Below are 19,969 nucleotides of genomic sequence, written 5' to 3'. Positions count from 1 at the left end.
AATTGTTGGTATGTCTGGCCTTCAAAAGTGAAGAAGTTGTGGGTCAGGATGAAGCTGGCTAAGGTAATGAGGAAAGAGGTTTTAGGTAGAAGGTAGGGGTGTTTTAGCGGAAAATAAAAATTTTTTTGGTTATGGTTTGGAAGTGGGTTACGTATTATTGAGTATATATAGGCGGGATAAAATTGTATTACGGTAAAAAGGGGAAGGTGAATACAAGGTGAGACTACTGGTAAAAACAGAAAGAGAAAATAAAGAGAAAATAAGACGACAAGAAAGATTTCGAAATGTAATAATATGTAACCCACTTCCAAACCACAACCAAAAAAATTTTTATTTTCCGCTTTCAACACTACCGCTGCTATAAAATCCACCGTTTCTAGTTCAATAACAGCTGCTTTCACGTATTAAACAACCATTTCGGCCAGTTCTAATAACTTTCACTTTATTTCCACTTCCGTTTTTCGCACATCACTGAACATTTTTAGCCGCTCCCCACAGGTTTTAACGTCATTATTTCTTCGTCAGACAATTGTTAGCCCCATTTTCGTAATCTTTCACCACAACACCACTCCTTTTAATACATTTACACGTTTTTTCGAAATTTTCCCGAACTTCTCCGTCCTTTAACGTGTTTTAGCGGCAACACAACCACCTAACCTTCATGCACATCGCTGTCTACCAACCCAAGTTCACCACAGGATCAACTTAACCAACACTTTTTCGCCTTTTTTCATACCAGATCTCCAGTTACTTTCTAGTTCACCCTTATCTCTCCCCATATATTTTTATCTTTCATTTTCATTTCAACCTCATGTTACACTTTCCACCTTCTAATACCATGTCACCCTCACAACACCCCCACAACGACCCCATTAAGTTTTATTTACATTCCCTCCGCAAACATGCCTTCACCCTAGCCAGATTACGCTCGCATATTTTATTTTCTCAGGCTTGTCTGACATTTGGCATAACCCCCAAAGGCCTCACACTTAAAGTTCCCATCTCTGGCTGTGGCTGCAACCCTTCTTTCCATCAGTCCCTACACCAGTTCCAAACTGAACAATCCATTGCCCTCACCCACCTAATCCTTCACCTACACATCAACTCAGCCAATGAACACACCCGTCAACTCCTATCCTTAATAAAAGTCCTCAATCTTTCCTCTCCCACATCCACACCGGCTATTCAGAGCATCCTCCTACAGGCCAACCGCAAATTAGAACAGCATGCCACCCTTCACCTCAAAAAACTATCCAATCTCCTGGTTTCCCACCTCCGGAAAGGCAACTCACTCACCCTTCACAACCATTCCAGCAAACCTCAACCACCTCTCATTGCACACAAACCCAGTCTCTCCCATCTACTCAGTCTCCCACTTCCAGCTCCACTCCCTCCAAAACCTCAAAATTCCAATCAACACAATCTGGCACCACAACACCCTAATTCAGTAGTTAACCTTTCCTCCAAACCTCTCTCCCAATCCAAAACCTCTGTCCTATCCAAAGGCCTCACCTTCAGCCCCACTCCCAGATTCAACCAAACAGCCCTCGTCAAAGATTTACTGTCCTACACTCGTACTCTCTGCTGGAAGTATCACTTTGCCACAAAGAAAAATGATCCTAATCCTACCCCTAATGATCCAACTCCCCAAGACACTATCCAAATTGAACCCTGCCTGGAACAGTTCCGTCCTCCGTCACAGCGGGACCCACCTCCTCTTCCTCAAAATCACCCTCTCCAAACCTTCCAGGAATTTCTGACTTCCAGCCTTGCCTCTCAATCCTTCTTAAAAAACCTTAATCCTACTCTCAACATCACCACTGCTGAAGCCCAGCCTATCCGTGATATGAAGGCTGACCGGTCCATCGTCATTCTTCCAGCAGACAAGGGTTCCACGACCGTGGTACTTGATCGTCGGGAGTATGTGGCTGAGGGACTGCGTCAGCTTTCAGACAACACCACATACAAAGTTTGCCAAGGTAATCCCATTCCTGATGTCCAGGCGGAGCTTCAAGGAATCCTCAGAACCTTAGGCCCCCTACAAAACCTTTCACCTGACTCCATCAACCTCCTGACCCCACCGACACCCCGCACCCCTACCTTCTACCTTCTTCCTAAAATTCACAAACCCAATCATCCCGGCCGCCCCATTGTAGCTGGTCACCAAGCCCCCACAGAACGTATCTCTGCCTACGTAGATCAACACCTTCAACCCATTACGTGCAGTCTCCCATCCTTCATCAAAGACACCAACCACTTTCTCGAACGCCTGGAATCCTTACCCAATCCGTTACCCCCAGATACCATCCTTGTAACCATTGATGCCACTTCCTTATACACAAATATCCCGCACGTCCAGGGCCTCACTGCGATGGAGCACTTCCTTTCACGCCGATCACCTGCCACCCTACCTAAAACCTCTTTCCTCATTACCTTAGCCAGCTTCATCCTGACCTACAACTTCTTCACTTTTGAAGGCCAGACATACCAACAATTAAAGGGAACAGCCATGGGTACCAGGATGGCCCCTTCGTACGCCAACCTATTCATGGGTCGCTTAGAGGAAGCCTTCTTGGTTACCCAGGCCTGCCAACCCAAAGTTTGGTACAGATTTATTGATGACATCTTCATGATCAGGACTCACAGTGAAGAAGAACTCCAGAATTTCCTCTCCAACCTCAACTCCTTTGGTTCCATCAGATTCACCTGGTCCTACCCCAAATCCCATGTCTCTTTCCTTGATGTTGACCTCCACCTGTCCAATGGCCAGCTTCACACGTCCGTCCACATCAAACCCACCAACAAGCAACAGTACCTCCATTACGACAGCTGCCACCCATTCCACATCAAACGGTCCCTTCCCTACAGCCTAGGTCTTCGTGGCAAACAAATCTGCTCCAGTCCGGAATCCCTGAAGCATTACACCAACAACCTGGCAACAGCTTTCGCATCCCGCAACTACCCTCCCGACCTGGTACAGAAGCAAATAACCAGAGCCACTTCCTCATCCTCTCAAACCCAGAACCTCCCACAGAAGAACCACAAAAGTGCCCCACTTGCGACAGGATACTTTCCGGGACTGGATCAGATTCTGAATGTGGCTCTCCAGCAGGGATACGTCTTCCTCAAATCCTGCCCTGAAATGAGATCCATCCTTCATGAAATCCTCCCCACTCCACCAAGAGTGTCTTTCCGCCGTCCACCTAACCTTCGTAACCTCTTAGTTCATCCCTATGAAATCCCCAAACCACCTTCCCTACCCTCTGGCTCCTACCCTTGTAACCGCCCCCGGTGTAAAACCTGTCCCATGCACCCTCCCACCACCACCTACTCCAGTCCTGTAACTCGGAAGGTGTACACGATCAAAGGCAGAGCCACGTGTGAAAGCACCCACGTGATCTACCAACTGACCTGCATACACTGTGACGCATTCTATGTGGGAATGACCAGCAACAAACTGCCCATTCGCATGAATGGACCCAGGCAGACAGTGTTTGTTGGTAATGAGGATCACCCTGTGGCTAAACATGCCTTGGTGCACAGCCAGCACATCTTGGCACAGTGTTACACCGTCCGGGTTATCTGGATACTTCCCACTAACACCAACCTATCCGAACTCCGGAGATGGGAACTTGCTCTTCAATATATCCTCTCCTCCCATTATCCACCAGGCCTCAATCTCCACTAATTTCAAGGATTTGGGTTTTAAGGGAGAGGGTAAGGAGTCATTCCAATCACGGGAGCGGAAAGACTTACCTTAGGGGGAAAAAAGGACGGGTATACACTCGCACATACACACATATCCATCCACACATATACAGACACAAGCAGACATATTTAAAGACAAAGATAACTCTTTGTCTTTAAATATGTCTGCTTGTGTCTGTATATGTGCGGATGGATGTGTGTGTGTGTGTGTGCGAGTCCTTTTTTCCCCCTAAGGTAAGTCTTTCCGCTCCCGGGATTGGAATGACTCCTTACCCTCTCCCTTAAAACCCACATCCTTTCGTCTTTCCCTCTCCTTCTCTCTTTCCTGATGAGGCAACAGTTTGTTGCGAAAGCTTGAATTTTGTGTGTATGTTTGTGTTTGTTTGTGTGTCTGTCGACCTGCCAGCACTTTCATTTGGTAAGTCACATCATCTTTGTTTTTAGATATATTTTTCCTACGTGGAATGTTTCCCTCCATTATATATATATATATATATATATATATATATATATATATATATATATATATATATATATATTTATTTTGTGGTGAACTGTTCTGACTGGCCGTAATTCTGTACAGCCAATAAGAAGTGAGATGGTTTGCCACCTAATGCACGAGATAGAGGTGCTTGGAGAGAGGGAGAGAAGAAGAAGGAAGTGGTGGAATACCTTTCGAAGGAGCCGGTCATGCTGAAAGTGTCCAAACGCATTGTGTGTAAAATGAAGTGATATTGTGACTTCCGCATATATATATATATATATATATATATATATATATATATATATATATATATATATATATATATATATTAAAAGTTCACCACCTGTGACTATTTGAAAAGATATGATAACACCTTCAGTGTTTAGATTTAAATTTGGAAATTTCTCATTTTAGAAAACCTTTCATAATTTTGCTGTAGTAATAACTTTAAGAACTGCAAGTAGATTTTTATGTTTTGTGTTAGGGTGAGTGTGGAAGAGAGTACTTGTGTGAGCGTATGTGGGACATTCGCCAATATTAAATTTTCAGTTTGTAATTCTCTATAGGAACTTGCAAGTGTTCCAGCTTTGTATCGTGGGAACAAATCCACCAGTGGTTCCTCTACTAGTGGATAACGGATGTCCAAGCATGTTTGAATATGTAAGAGACAGTCAGAACGTTCGCGACTATATAGTTAAATTCCAGACGTAAAGTACAGCTTAAAGTTTTTTCCATTTTATTTGTTTAACAAGAGAGTTTTGAGTTGTTTATTTTAATGACGTCAATGAGCTGAGAGGAATGGTTGGTTCTTGCTAGAGCCGCACCCTGAAAGTCTGTTCTGACTGGCCGTAATTCTGTACAGCCAACAAGAAGTGAGATGGTTTGCCACCTAATGCACGAGATAGAGGTGCTTGGAGAGAGGGAGAGAAGAAGAAGGAAGTGGTGGAATACCTTTCGAAGGAGCCGGTCATGCTGACAGTGTCCGAACGCATTGTGTGTAAAATGAAGTGATATTGTGACTTCCGCATTTCGGTACAGTGATAAAGGTAGATGGTGTTTACCATTAACTATTTGTGAAATTTTAAGAGTCCAGGGATATTTTGTCCTGGAGAAAATTGTGTGGGTAAACTTTAAACTAAAAGCGTGGCGGTACTAAGTAAATTTTTTTACTGAGTATTTATGGAGAGCAAAAACTTTATTTAAAGACAACCACTGAATGCTGAGTGCAAAAGTAAATAGCATTTTATTGACTTGTTACTCTCGTAAATGATTTCGGAACTGGATAGGAAAAGTTCTGGCTGTTTGAGTGTGACGAGGACTGTGAACAGGAACTTTAATGATTTGAACACATGTGGGCTGATGATCTTGCTTAATAGCAATAAAAAAAATCCTAATGCAAGTTTAAAAGGACCTTTGAACTTAGAAATTTGAACAGCCACCCATTTCCGATTTATTCTTTAGAGTTCACAAGACTATTTTCAGCTTTTTGTACTTATAGTAGCCTCCGACGTGTAGTTATGAAATCTCAGTTTCTTCAACACTGCTTTTCTGAGATCTCTTAAGTAGGTGCAGTCAGGAGTTACGTGTGCAGATATGCAGCAGTATCGAGGTAGGTGGACAATTTATGTTGCAGAATCGCCATCAATGTGCGAAAGCGAAAGAGTGCATTACGCCGCACAGTGACTAACAAAGGTTGCAGCCAGGAGGGCTATGGGAACGCAGGATACTCTGCAAGGAGAGTTCCCACCTACGCACTTCAGAAAAGCTGGTGTTGGTGGGAAGGATCCAGGTGGCACAGACTGTGAAGCAGTCATTGAAATGAAGAATGTCGTGTTGGACGGCATGGTCAGCACTGGGGGTCCAGCTGTTTCTTGGCTACAGTTTGTTGGTGGCTATTCATGCGGACAGACAGCCTGCTGGTTGTCATGCCCACAAAGAATGCAACACAATGGTTGACTGATTTCAAAGCTAGCCCTGCCTTTGATGGGATAGGTGATGTTTGTGACTAGACTGGAGTAGTTGGAAGGATGCGCGGGACAGGTCTTGCATCTAGTCCTGCTACAGGGATATGAGCCATGAGGCAAGGGGTTTGGAGCGGGGATATTGTGTAGGTTCAGTGGGCAGAGGGGCAGGACGAGAGGTAGTTGAAACTCTGACGGAGAATGTAATTCGGTTGCTCCAGTCCTGGGTGGTACTGAGTCATGACAGGAATGCTGGTCTGTCGCTGGACAGTGGGACTTTGGGTGGTGGTGGGTGACTGGAAAAATAAGGCATGGGAGATCTATCTTTGTACAAGGCTGGGATTGAGCGGGGAGGGGTATTACAATCTGTGGCGACCTCAGTGAGAGGGACTGCTCGCTACTACAGATACAGCAGCCACGGGTGGCTAGGCTGTATGGAAGGGACTTCTTGGTATGGAATGGGTGGCAGCTGTCAAAGAGGAGGTACTGGTGGTGGTTGGTAGGCTTGATATGGACAGAGGTACTGATACAGCCCATCTTTGAGGTGGAGGTCAACATCGAGGAAGGTGGCATGTTGGGTTGAGTAGGACCAGGTGAAGGGAATGGGGGAGAAAGTGTTGAGGTTCTGGAGGAATGTGGATAGGGTGTCTTCATCCTCAATCCAGGTCGCAAAGATGTCATCAGTGAATCTGAACCAGGTGATGGGTTTGGGAAGGATTCCTCTAGTAGGCCGAAATATCGTGCAAGGAAGTTTATGACGATTGGCTGCAAGCCCGAAATCTTTTTGAACAGTTGATTCGCTCAGAAAATTTCAAATTTTACATATAGGAAGCTGGCTTGTTGGGTTGAATAGGATCAGGTGAAGCGAGTGGGAAACAACGTGTTGAGGTCCTAGAGGAATGTGGACAGGGTGTTTTCAGTCTAAACCCTGATCATGAAGATGTCATCACTGAATCTGAACCAGGTGACAAGTTCAGAATTCTGAATCTTTAGGAATGATTCCTCTAGAAGGCCCATGAAAAGGTTTGCATAAGACGATGCCATGCGGGTGCCCATAGTCGTACACCAGATTTGTTCACAGGTAATGCCTTCAAAGGAGAAATAATTGTGGGTGAGGGTATAGTTGATCATGGCAACTAGGATAGAGGTTGTTGGTTTGTAATCCATCAGCCATTGGAAAGGTAGTGTTCAATAGTGGTAAGACCATGGGCATTAGGGATGTTAATGTAACGGGAGGTGGCATGAATAGTGACAAGCAGAGTACCATGTGGTAAAGGAATTGGAACTGTGAAGTGTCTGTGGAGGAAATGATCGGTATCTTTTATACAGGAGGGTAGGTTGCGGGTAATAGGCTGGAGGTGTTGGTCTACAAGAGCAAGGATTCTCTCAGTGGGTGTACAGTAAGCAACCGCAACGGGGCATCCTGGGTTGTTGGGTTTATGAACTTTAGGGGCCTAAGGATTTGAGGAGAGACTGGTGATGCTGCTGGATTTCTGGAGTGGTGTCACTGTGGCAGCATTTGTATAATCTGACAGCTGTCAGAGTCCTTCTGCTAGGTAATCCTTGTGGTTCAAAACAACAGTGGTGGAGCCATTGTCAGCATGCAGGATTATAAGGTTGGGATCAGCTTTTGGTGATGAACTGCAGTTCTTTCTGCAGATGATAGTGATGCAAGGTTCAAGGTGAAGAAATTCTGGAAAGTTAACAGGGGGTGGTGGTTTGGAATCAGTGGGGGTGGCTCATGGTTGGATGGAGGAGTGAACTGAGTCAGGCAGGATTCAACATTGGTCCTTGGTTGAGTTTGGTTGGTAGGATTGGTGGTGAAAAAGTGTTTCCAAAGTAAGGGCCAGGAAAAGGAGAGAGGCCTTTAACAAGTCCAAAATGAGTGTTTTGCCTGTCTACAACTCAGCACCTGCCCTATATGGTGAGTAGCAACTATTCTTATCATAATATTGTTACATTCCATCCTGGGTTTTCCATTGTTTGTTGAGTATATTAGAAATTTTTCTTCCATTTGTGACTATCTCATTCCCATTTTTCACTGACTTAATCAAATTTCTGTTATTTACATTCTTTCGACTACCACTTTCAGTGTTGATTACAGCCCATTGTGATTTCAATTTGATATGGGTGTGTTTATTGAACTGGTTTCTGCTTCTTTTATTGATTGGCTGCACTTCTCCTGACACTATTTATATGTCTCCATATTCCCTGTTTGAGTTCCTTGACTCTAGTCCTGAGTTCAGTTATTTCTTTAGTAAATAACTGCCTACTGTGACCTGGCTTATTCTGGCAGGTCATTTTTGGTAAGACTGCATGAAAATGCTGCATTACTGTGTTAAGAAAAGCATCATACTTCTCATTTGTGCTTTGTGCATGCATTTGTTTCAGTTCAATATTCTTCCCTGTGTTATTTTCTCTTTTGTCTTGCTTTGTTTTGTTACTGAACTCGTATTTTTGTAGATACAAAACATTAACCCATGATAATCAAAGATGAAATTGAAGATCCGAAATATACACAACATCCTTCTTCAACATTCACAAAACTCAAGCTGGCTAAAGTGGCCAAGTGGTTCTAGGCACTACAGTTTGGAACCGGGCGACCGCTACAGTCGCAGGTTCGAATCCTGCTTCGGGCATGGATGTGTGTGATGTCCTTGGTTTAGTTAGGTTTAAGTAGTTTTAAGTTCTAGGGGACTGATGACCTCAGAAGTGAAGTCCCATAGTGCTCAGAGCCATTTGAACCAACAAAACTCAATGAAAGCTGTAAATTATTTAAAATTTCACTATTTAAAATTACCAAAATAACACAAAATAGGCACCCAGAATACATTCCATCCAAATCTTGTCACTTAGCATTAAAATTCCAGCAAACAGCATCAGAAGCGTTACATGATCAAGTGGAAAATGTGTCTGAAGAACATGGCAGTAATGAATGCACAAACTGTATTAGTTTATGTTCAATGCAGAAACTTTTAAGTGAAATTTGGCAGAAGTTGTGTTAAAGGAAAACTGCAAAGTCTTATCTTTATCATAAGGTAAAGAAAAAATGTGAACTTTTTTAACACTACTGAATACAGAGTAAAAACATCAAGGGTATTATCAAAAGCAAGCGGTACTTTTCACAGTAAAGCTATCAAGTCGCACACAGAATATGTATGGATGTGGAAACATATGTGTTTTATGATGATGATGATGATTATTATTATTATTATTATTATTATTATGTAAGTCGAATTTATGCTAATGTGAGAGGATGTCTATCTGCCCCTTCACAAAATGGTAAAAAGACTGTATAAGACAAAAAGACTCATTTTGTACCAGAAAGATGTGTAGCCCTGCTTATCTTTCAAAGAAAAATATCCTTTTCATTTTACAAAGTTTTTTCAGCTGCACCCACAACAATGAATTACTGTAAGCAGTTGTAGAATGCATAATGTCACCAAACTGTAAATCTGATAGTGCATGAACAATGTCGTATGCATGCATGCAGTAAACTTTACGCCAGTTTGTCATTTATTGCAGGCCACCTTCACTACATGTTGTAGTTTTAATGGCCAGCAGTGAATACCATTAATACTGTGGAAGCAAATCGATCACAGGAATTTCGTGAAATCATTCTGGAGAATAAATTTCAGTTGTACAGGTATAGTTAATACCACTCCGAGTTGTAATGTCTGTCAGGTGATAATATAAAGTCAAAACTAGTTGCATCAAAATAAAGTTTTATTTAGGAGCACCTTTTGGTGATGTATGAAAAATATACACTACTGACCATTAAAATTGCTACACCAAGAAGAAATGCAGATAATGAACGAGTATTCATTGGACAAATATATTATACTAGAACTGACATGTGATTACATTTTCACGCAATTTGGGTTCATAGATCCTGAGAAATCAGTACCCAGAACAACCACCTCTGGCCGTAATAATGGCCTTGATACGCCTGGGCATTGAGTCAAACAGAGCTTGGATGGCGTGTACAGGTACAGCTGCCCATGCAGCTTCAACACGATACCACAGTTCATCAAGAGTATTGACTGGCGTATTGTGACGAGCCAGTTGCTCGGCCACCATTGACCAGACATTTTCAGTTGGTGAGAGATCTGGAGAATGTGCTGGCCAGGGCAGCAGTCGAATATTTTCTGTATCCAGAAAGGCCCGTACAGGACCTGCAACATGCGGTCGTGCATTATCCTGCTGAAATGTAGGGTTTCACAGGGATTGAATGAAGGGTAGAGCCACGAGTTGTAACACATCTGAAATGTAACTTCCACTGTTCAAAGTGCCGTCAATGCAAACAAGAGGTGACCGAGACGTGTAACCAATGGTACCCCATACCATCACACCGGGTGATACACCAGTATGGCGATGACGAATACACGCTTCCAATGTGCGTTCACCGCGATGTCACCAAATACGGATGAGACCATCATGATGCTGTAAACATAACCTGGATTCATCCGAAAAAATGATGTTTTCCCATTGTGCACCCAGGTTCGTCGTTGAGTACACCATCGCAGGCGCTTCTGTCTGTGATGCAGTGTCGAGGGTAACCGCAGCCATGGTCTTCGAGCTGACAGTCCATGCTGCTGCAAACGTCATCAAACTGTTCGTGCAGATGGTTGTTGTCTTGCAAAAGTCCCCATCTGTTGACTCAGGGATCGAGACGTGGCTGCACGATCCATTACAGCCATGCGGATAAGATGCTGGTCATCTCGACTGCTAGTGATATGGGCCGTTGGGATCCAGCACGGCATTCCGTATTACCCTCCTGAACCCACTGATTCCATATTCTGCTAACAGTCATTGGATCTAGACCAACGCGAGCTGCAATGTTGCGATACGATAAACCGCAATCGCAATAGGCTACAATCCGACCTTTATCAAAATCGGAAACGTGATGGTAGGCATTTCTCCTCCTTACATGAGGCATCACAACAATGTTTCACCAGGCAACACCGGTCAACTGCTGTTTGTGTGTGAGAAATCAGTTGGAAACTTTCCTCCTGTCAGCACATTGTAGGTGTCGCCACCGGAGCCAACCTTGTGTGAGTGCTCTGAAAAGCTAATAATCTGTAGCACATCATCTTCGTGGTGTAGTAACCTTAATTCCCAGTATTGTATTTTATGAAAGCTGTGATGAACAATTTAAAGATGAAGTCTTGTTTAAACAAGGAATGGGAAACAGCTCTTAACTACAGAAGAGAATACTTTAGCAACAGAAGAAAGTTCTTAAGCAGAAGGTGTTAAAAAGCCTGTGCAAAGTAAATATTCTGCACAGAAGTGTAAACGAAGGACAGAAAAATACAGGTCTGAATTGCAAATATCTTCACATGTATTTATTCAAGAGGTGAGGTTTTTGTATGAAACTAGCCTATTTTGTTTGGTTTTACAGCAGCAATACCAGGCCATCAAAAAGTTTTGTTTTATGGCACAAAATGAACTGGGGTAATATGTGGCCAAGTTAAAACTACAGAACATGAAGATAGAGAGGAGTTAAAAAACGACTATACGTAAATCCCAATTGACATAAGAGAAGACAGCTAAAGACAGGTATGTGAAGAAACGGCTACAAATGACACCATGCAGAAAAAGAGGTCCAAAAGAAAAAATTAAATGGCCCTCGCCATATTGCTTTGACGAATAAAAAGTAAAATGTGGTCAATAGCCCATGCGTCATTTTCTAAAATGGCCAATAACTCAGACGGCAAACCCAAGTGGGAATGTTAACAGTTAAAAAATTGGCATTCTGTCAGGAAGTGGCGGACAGTTAAAACTTGGGCGCACATGTGAACAGTGTGGTGGGGGAGCGCCACTTATCACGTGACCATGGCTAAAAAGGCAGTGCCCAATACGCAACCTAATTAAAATGACTTCCTCCCGGTGGAAGGGCAAAGAGAAGGTTGTCCAAGCTGCTGGGAGAGGCTTAATAGTCCACACCTTATTCCCATGATGGGAGGACCAATGGCGATGCCAAAGGGGCACCACCTCCTGAAAGACGGCAACACACAGATCATTGAAGGGAATATAGGAACTAGTGGGCTAAAGTACGAGGACTGCAGCCTTGGCAGTAGCGTCAGCAGCCTCGTTTCCTGGCAGACCAACATGACCAGGAATCCACATAAATGTCAAGTGGCTCCACCAAGAGTGAGCAATGACAGTTTTCTTGGACCCTTTGCACTAAGGGATGGGCAGTGTACAGCGCACATGGACTTTGAAGGGCGCTGAGAGAATCTGAGCAGAGGGCACAATTGAAAAGTCTGTGTTGCTGGAGGTACTCTGTGGCCTAACACAGAGTGAAGAGCTTAGCTGTAAATACTGAGCAGTGTGCCGGAAACCAATATCAAAAGATTTGGGCGCCTTTGATAAAGGCACACCCAACACCACAGTCAGTCCGAGAGCCATCAGAATACAGAAAGGTACTATCATGAAGTTCCATGCAAAGGTCGTGAAACTGAAGGTGATAGAGCGAGGCTGGAGTAGTGTCCTCAGGAAGCAAATGAAGGCCAACATTAACACGGGCCACTCCACGAAGCCAAGGTGGTGAAGGGTTCACACCCACCGGAAAGTTGCAGGTAGTGTGAAGTTAAGCCACCAAAGCAAGTACTGAAAGCAGACTCCAGAATGTAACAGAGAAGAGGGACGCACCCCTTATTGACGGTCAAACGAATCATCAAAGAAAAAGGCATAGGGTGGGTGGGGTGGCCACGCGTGGCAGAAAACGGCATTCATACCTGGCGAGGAGAAAGTCACGGCGGTAGGACAGTGGTATTTCAGCAGCTTCAGCATATAGACTCTCAACCGGGCTCGTGTAAAAGGTGCCAGTGGCCAAATGAATGCCACGATGGTGGATAGTGTTGAGACGTCATAAGAGGAACAGACATGCAGATGTATAAACAAAGCACCCATAGCCTAGTTTCTAAAGGGTACAAACAGAGGAGGGTGGTTCAATCTGCACCCCAGGAAGTACCACTGAGGAGTAGGACACTGAGGGACTGCGTACAGCGGGCTGCCAGGTAAGACACATTGGAGGACCACGAGAGTTTCCTATTGAAGATGGGCCCCAGGAATTTCGTAGTTTCAACGAATGGAAGGGCAACATGCCCATAATGTAAAGATGATGGGAGAAACCAATTGCGCCACCAGAAATTCCTGCAGAGAGTTTTGTCAGTGGAAAAACGAAAGCCATTGTTGATGCTCCAGGAGTAAAGATGTTCAAGACATCGCTGAAGATGATGCTCAGTGAGACAGGTCCATGGAGAACTACAATAGATGGCAAAATCATCAACGAAACGAAAGCCAGAGATGCCTGGCAGGAAAGGGCATGCGGACACAGAAGCCCCACATGTAAAGAGTACCAAGCAGTTCTCCAGTAGGTGTTGTAGACATTCTCCAAATCAAAAAACACGGCCACAGTCTGGGATTTCCACAGGAAACCATTCATGACATTGGTGGACAAGGTAACAAGATGGTCAACCTGTGCACTCGTTAGTAAATTGCAAGACTTGAGCCACCATACCAGCCGGGCATGAATTATACGTTCCATCACCTTGCCAACACAGCTCGTGAGAGATATGGGGCAGTAGGTAGAAGGAAGGTTTTTGTCCTTACCAGGCTTAGGTATGGGTATGACAGTGGCTTCACGCCACCGTCTGAGAAATGTGCTCTCTGCCCAGATGCAATTGTACATATTAAGCAGAAAGTGCTTGCTTGCAAGAGAAAGGTGCTGCAACTTCTGAATGTGGATGGCACATGGCGCTGGGGCAGAGGATTGGGATGAACTGAGAGCATGCTCTGTCTCCCTCATAGTAAAGGCAGCATTGTAGCACTCATGATTCTGAGAAGAGAAGGGTATTTCCCAAGCCACCTCCGCTTGTTTCCGATGGAGGAAAGCAGGGCAATAATGGGAAGAGCTCAAAATTTCCGCGAAATGGCAGCCCTAGGTGTTGGAGATAGCATTAGGGTCCATGATGACATCGCCTGCTACTGTCAGGCCGGAAATCAGCGAATGGATCTTGGTCCCAGAGTACCATCGGAGATTGGCCCACATGACAGAGGAAGGGGTGGAACTGTTAAAAGAACTAGTGACTGAAATCCAGCTAGCTTTTTTGCTATCATGAAGAATGGGATGACACTTTGCAAGCATCTGTTTATTATGAATGTGGTTTGCCATTGTAGTGTGGTGGTTAAAAATGTGGAGAGTACGTCTCTGAGCACAAATTGCGTCACAGTGTGCCTCAGTCCAACAAAGGACTGGGACACGGTGTGGTAAAGAGGAAGTGCGAGGAATGGAATGTTCTGCACAAGTAAGGATAACATTTGTGAGCTATTCCACCTCGTCATCACAAACAGGGAAATCTTGCTGTCTGAAGGTCGCCAGGGAGGAGTAAAACCACCAGTCAGCCTTAGTAAGCTGCATTTTTGGGTGTGCACATAGGTGGGGTAGAAGTCAGCAAACGGTTAGCACTCAGGTAATGATCACTTGAGTAGGTGTCAGAAAGAATGGACCACTCAAGATGATGGGCAAGCTGGGCAATGCAGAAGCATAGGTCCAAGTAGGAATAGGTGTGCGAGGAGTCAGAAAGGGACGTTAGTGCTCCAGTGTTAAAGGAGAAGAGGTTAAGATGATTAAGGTCAGCCAAGAGGACTCCTCTCTGACAGGTTCTGGGACAACCCCAAAGGGCATGATGCACAGTTAAGTCACCAAGTAGCAGAAATGGGAAAGGCAGCTGCCGAATAAGCTGAAGGAGGTCTGCCCTGGTGACATTGAATGATGGAGGGACATAAATGATAGAGAGGGAGAAAGGAAAAGGCGAACTGCAACAGCTTGAAGATGGGTAGTCAGGGAGATGGTTTAACTATGTACATCACCCCATATGAGCAGCATGAGGCCTCCATGAGATGGAATGCCGACCTCAGGGGGAAGGTCAAAATGAACCAGGAAGAAATGGGAAAGCTCCAAGTGGTCGTGAGGACGCAATTTTGTTTCTTGAAGGCAGAGTATAAAGGGATGCTCCAATGCTAAAAGCACCTGTAAATCCTCTTTGTGCGACCGAAGGCCACAAATGTTCCATTAGAGGACAGTCATGATGCAGAAGAAATGAAGGGGGTGTCACCTTGGTGGCTGCTGATTGACAGCCTGCAAAGACTCACTGCTATAGGGCACAGAAGCAGACGGATTCTGCTCCATGAGGTCCACAGAAGCATCGGCTTGCCTGTGCTGTCAGTCTGTGGAGTCCAACCCAGAAAAACGGTTGGTGGTGCACACTGACAACACGGAGGCTGGTCGGGCTGAGGTATCTCATGGCAAAGAGGATTTTCGAGTTGGCAAAGGAGAAGACCGCTTGACTTTGTTGGACTTCTTCAATCCTTTCCGGTTAGTAGAGGAAGACTCAGGCATTTCTTGGCTGGAGGGACATAGGAAGTCTTCACAGGAGTACTCTTTCTGTCCTTTCCGAACTACTGATTGTGTAGCCAGTGGCTTCGCCCCTTGAGGCGAGAGTTTGGTGGCTTGTTGCACAGCTGGACAGGGGGGCGAGGGGCACGGAGAGGGGGGTGGGGGGGTGGGGGGTAGGGGTGGCGATGCTACCTTGACACTAGGCGATTTCACAACCTCACAGCTGAATTTGATGTTGCATGTCTGCGTGGCCATGTCCTTCAAGGAGCGAGAGGTAAAATGAACAGAGCTATAAGTGCCAAATGGAAGAACACAGGGTTTGTGACTAGCCAATAATTTGTGAGTGACTCGGTAAGGCACTTTTTCCTTTACCCGGATCTTCCGGACAGCCCGCTCATCAACATACTCGGACAATCCCAAGAGGATGGCATGTCCGCCATTGCAGGTGATACAGCAGGGAGGAGGAGGCGGACAATCACCCTCATGCACATCCCTACCACAGGTTACGTATTTGGCTGGGTGTTGACAAGATGTTCTAGTGTGGTTGAAACGATGACACTGGTAGTAGCGTATCGGGTTCGGAATATATGGTCAGACTGTGATAATTTTGTAGCCTGCTTTGATCTTGGACAGAAGCACGACTCTATCAAAGGTGAGAAAAAGAGTGCAGGTGGGCACTGAGGAGGAATCTACCTTTTCCATCACCTGACGGACACCAATGAATGATACCCTGATCTTTGAGGTAAGATTGGATACTGGCCTCTGTCAGACAGTCAAGCAGTCTAGTGTAAATACCACCAAGTGAAGAATTCAGAGTTCTATGGGTCTCGACACGAACAGGATAGTCGTGGAGAAGCAAGGCGACAAGCAGTTGTTGTGCTTGAGAATCAGAAGCAGAATCCAAAAGTAAAGTGGCATTCCATAAACAAGAGCAGGATTTCACAGGGCCAGGAATGGCATCAACACCTTTCTGAATAATAAACAGATTTACCGTTGTGAAGGACTGACCATCTTCAGTTCGTGAAACCAAGAGGAACCCTGGTGCAGCTGGAAGGGTCTTTGAGTCGTTATCCTCGTTTCACGTACCTCTCATAGATGTTGACTGTGGAGATGATTGGCTCATTGCAAGAAAATCCCCGATGATTTCCAGCATCTCCAATGGCACGCTCCTTCCAACTGGAGACCCCCTTCACAACGGGGCCCACCCGCCTTAGGTGATTGTTCACACCTCCCGAACACCTGACAGAGGGACCAATCAGCAATTTGGGAAGGTAGCAGCTCAGGCAATCATCCCTCCCTGGGCCTGGCCTGTACCAGAGGGTATGTGTGAACCCTAACTTTTGACCCAGGGCTGAGAATTAGACCTACGCATTGCCCAGTCACCTGTTATGCACCAGACGCATGGGCCAGACATCAGGGGTGCACAGGGAGGAAGAAGAAAAAGAGGAACGTCAAACACCGAAGTGGAAGAATGGGAGGAGAAGGGAAACAAAGAAATAAAAAGGGAACGAAAGACAGTTGTGACACTGTTCTTATGTCAGCGACATATAATGCGGAACATTCCCAATAACACCCCAGACAGTGGTGGCTGTGCGGTTCTAGGCGCTTCAGTCTGGAACCGCGCGACCGCAACGGTCGCAGGTTCCAATCCTGCCTCGGGCATGGATGTGTGTGTTGTCCTTAGGTTAGTTAGGTTTAAGTAGTTCTAAGTTCTAGGGCACTGATGACCTCAGATGCTAAGTCCCATAGTGCTCAGAGCCATTTGAACCATTTTGAACACCCCAGACATGTTCCCCAAGGGAGGGGAAGAAGAACAGCAAGACGACAGACATGCAGCACAGAAGGGAAAAGATGCTGCAAAGGCTGGGGCCCTGTGGCAGCCAAGCATGAACCCGCCAAAGAGTGGCAAGCCCCCTGGCAGGCCATCAAAAAGTGCCAACGCCAAGAAAATTATTAAGAGCTAACAATGAAAACTGACACATTTACAATAAATCTGCCATCAGAAGAAGCATGCAAGTGTTGTGAAAAACAGAAGATACAAATTCATGAACCTTGGTTATAATCAATAACTGTTCAGCATGCTTTGTCAATGAGGTAAAATACTGCTGATTCCATTTTTTCAGCCTAGAAGAGCGACATAAAAAACCGATACAATAAAATGTACCGTAGGCTACATTATAATTTTTTTACCATGCAAGCTTTCAGCGAGAATTTATAAAAATGGGAGAAATGTATATACTGTCTACCACTTACCACGCATAATCATGTAAATAGTCCTAATTATACTGTCAATGAACGGAGAACACATTCAATGAAGAAGTTAACATATGTGCATTAATAATTGTGCCATAGAATGAAGTTAAAAAGTCCTCAAGCAACAAGTCAAAGAGTTATTTCCGAAGGGAAAAAAAAGAAAAAAAACAGTTAAACTAACGATAGCAATGTTACGTAAAAAATGTATAGTCGTTCAGAGGGATCTAGTGCCTCTGGTCTAATTACAAGTCTGTGCATCAAGTTTCGAAGGCTGTTACACGTTACTAATAATGACTACTTCACAAATATAATTAAATGATCATTTTTTTATTACTGAAGGAATATTGGGATTTCTGTGAGGTGATGTTGACAATACGAAAAAGATTATAAGATACGGCAATAGCAAAAATGAATGCCATTCAATAAGTGCTATGGGCTTACGGCAGTAAATTCTCAGAGGTAGTTATTTATAATGAGTTGTTCTGTCTGTCTTATAAGACGTTCGGAAATGTGGTTCCCTCAAACTGATGGAAATATAAAGACAAAGAGCTGAACGTGATTTATGACGTATTGTTTTAACAATTGCCAGAAGCGGCGAACAAACGAAAAGTGTAAAAGTTACACATTACCAATATTTCGTTGATGATTGCTGAAATATGTCCTTCTGCAGCCATTTTTTTCAGTTCTATTTACAACCCGTTAAAACAACAACAAATAAACTTTTTCAGAGTTTACACGAACGCTCACTACAAACATAAACATCGTAACTTCTCGTAAACAAAACCACCGGCAGCGGGCAGCCAGTACTAGCAAAGTTATTATGTTTGGTGCTTCCGTACCGAGATGTTAGAACCACATTGTTACGTCCAAGGATGTTCCGTCTCGTTTCCATCGGAATTAACACAATCTATGACTCGTTGTTTGTACATAATGGAAAACGTTGGTTTGTGTTGGTAAATGTCAATTTCTCGTGGCGTCAGTTAGACTATCAAGATGCCAAAAGTTGTTTCGAGAAGTATAGTGTGTTCTGACACAAAGGACCAGGAAGAATACAGTGAAGAAAAACCGTTACACATTTATTACTGTTTGTGTGGCCAGATGACATTAATATTAGGTATGTCTTTTCAGTTTTCTTTTTTTTTAACGTGTAAAACTATACAAAATCAAAATATATTGCAGTAACAAACCATACAGTTGACAAGAAACTTGAAACGGAAAAGAACAGCCATTCTGATCGCATGATTCTAGAGAGGTGATAGCAACATCCTCTAGCCTTGGCGTGTTTGTTATTAATACGATGCAATACAGTGAAGCTTTCATGCATCTTCGGCAATATAATCACTAGATACATAGATTATACTCATACATACTCGCAGATAACATCTGTTGCTACACCACATAGTTTTTTTTTCTCCTTTTCGAGACACCAGTGTCTATTCAAAAAGAAAGAGAAAAAATACTTTTATTGTACAGATAACAGTATCTGTATGTGACACCGAAATAACTGATAAAACCAAAGAAATGCCCCTCACAGATGAGACTATCAGTGTCTTAGTGGTGAACTGGTAAACAATTCACAACTAAATTCCAGTGTGTGAGCACTCCCTAAAAAGGAATTTAAGCCCACATTACACGAGGTACAGACAAGGGGGCTCATATGATAGGCCTAGTTTGTAGGGGGGAGGGGGCAGTGAGCTTGGATATGAAGTATTTTTAATATTTTGGGAGATGACTTGTGACTTTTAAGTAGTCATAAAAAAGTTCGAGTTCCAACACTGTTAAACTCTCGCATAAAAACGACTTTTAAATTGTATTCAGGTGGAGGGGAGCGTACTATACTGTATTTATCCCTTTCATGAGAACTAAGGGGGAGGGGGGGCTGTTGCTTTGTGGGTATGGGCACCTGTGTACAGATAGCTGGCTGTAACCTGAAATTGTCAGCAGTGGGATATTTGCAGCAATTCAAAACATATATCAAAAAGATTGATGAATGGAAGTGGTATTGGCTATTTGTCGCAGTAGACAAGAAACTCAAATTCATCACTAAGGAAGTGGAAGCAGTGTAAACGGTTGAGCAAGACTCAGCACCAAGTGTATGCATAAACTTGTAATTTGGCCTTTCTGTTGACTGCCATATTCATACCCAGATGTGAGTGAAAA

The 19,969-nt window shown here is 44.1% G+C and overlaps 2 protein-coding genes across 2 annotated transcripts in view; one reads left to right on the top strand and one right to left on the bottom strand.

The window, feature by feature from the left end:
* LOC124794734 (mediator of RNA polymerase II transcription subunit 23) overlaps nt 1-18,670 on the bottom strand; it is a 212,273-nt gene extending 193,603 nt beyond the window's left edge. Inside the window, exon 1 of the mRNA XM_047258334.1 lies at nt 18,439-18,670. Within this exon, the coding sequence (XP_047114290.1) occupies nt 18,439-18,483 (45 nt within the window). The 5' untranslated portion in view covers nt 18,484-18,670. The remainder of the gene's footprint in view (nt 1-18,438) is intronic.
* Nucleotides 18,671-18,696: 26 nt separating this feature from the next.
* LOC124794735 (STING ER exit protein) overlaps nt 18,697-19,969 on the top strand; it is a 41,895-nt gene continuing 40,622 nt past the window's right edge. The window contains exon 1 of the mRNA XM_047258335.1: nt 18,697-18,923. Within this exon, the coding sequence (XP_047114291.1) occupies nt 18,803-18,923 (121 nt within the window). The 5' untranslated portion in view covers nt 18,697-18,802. The remainder of the gene's footprint in view (nt 18,924-19,969) is intronic.

This window comes from Schistocerca piceifrons, chromosome 4 (genome assembly GCF_021461385.2).
Source record: "Schistocerca piceifrons isolate TAMUIC-IGC-003096 chromosome 4, iqSchPice1.1, whole genome shotgun sequence".
Lineage (NCBI taxonomy): Eukaryota > Metazoa > Arthropoda > Insecta > Orthoptera > Acrididae > Schistocerca > Schistocerca piceifrons.
This window is presented reverse-complemented; position numbering and strand designations above follow the sequence as displayed.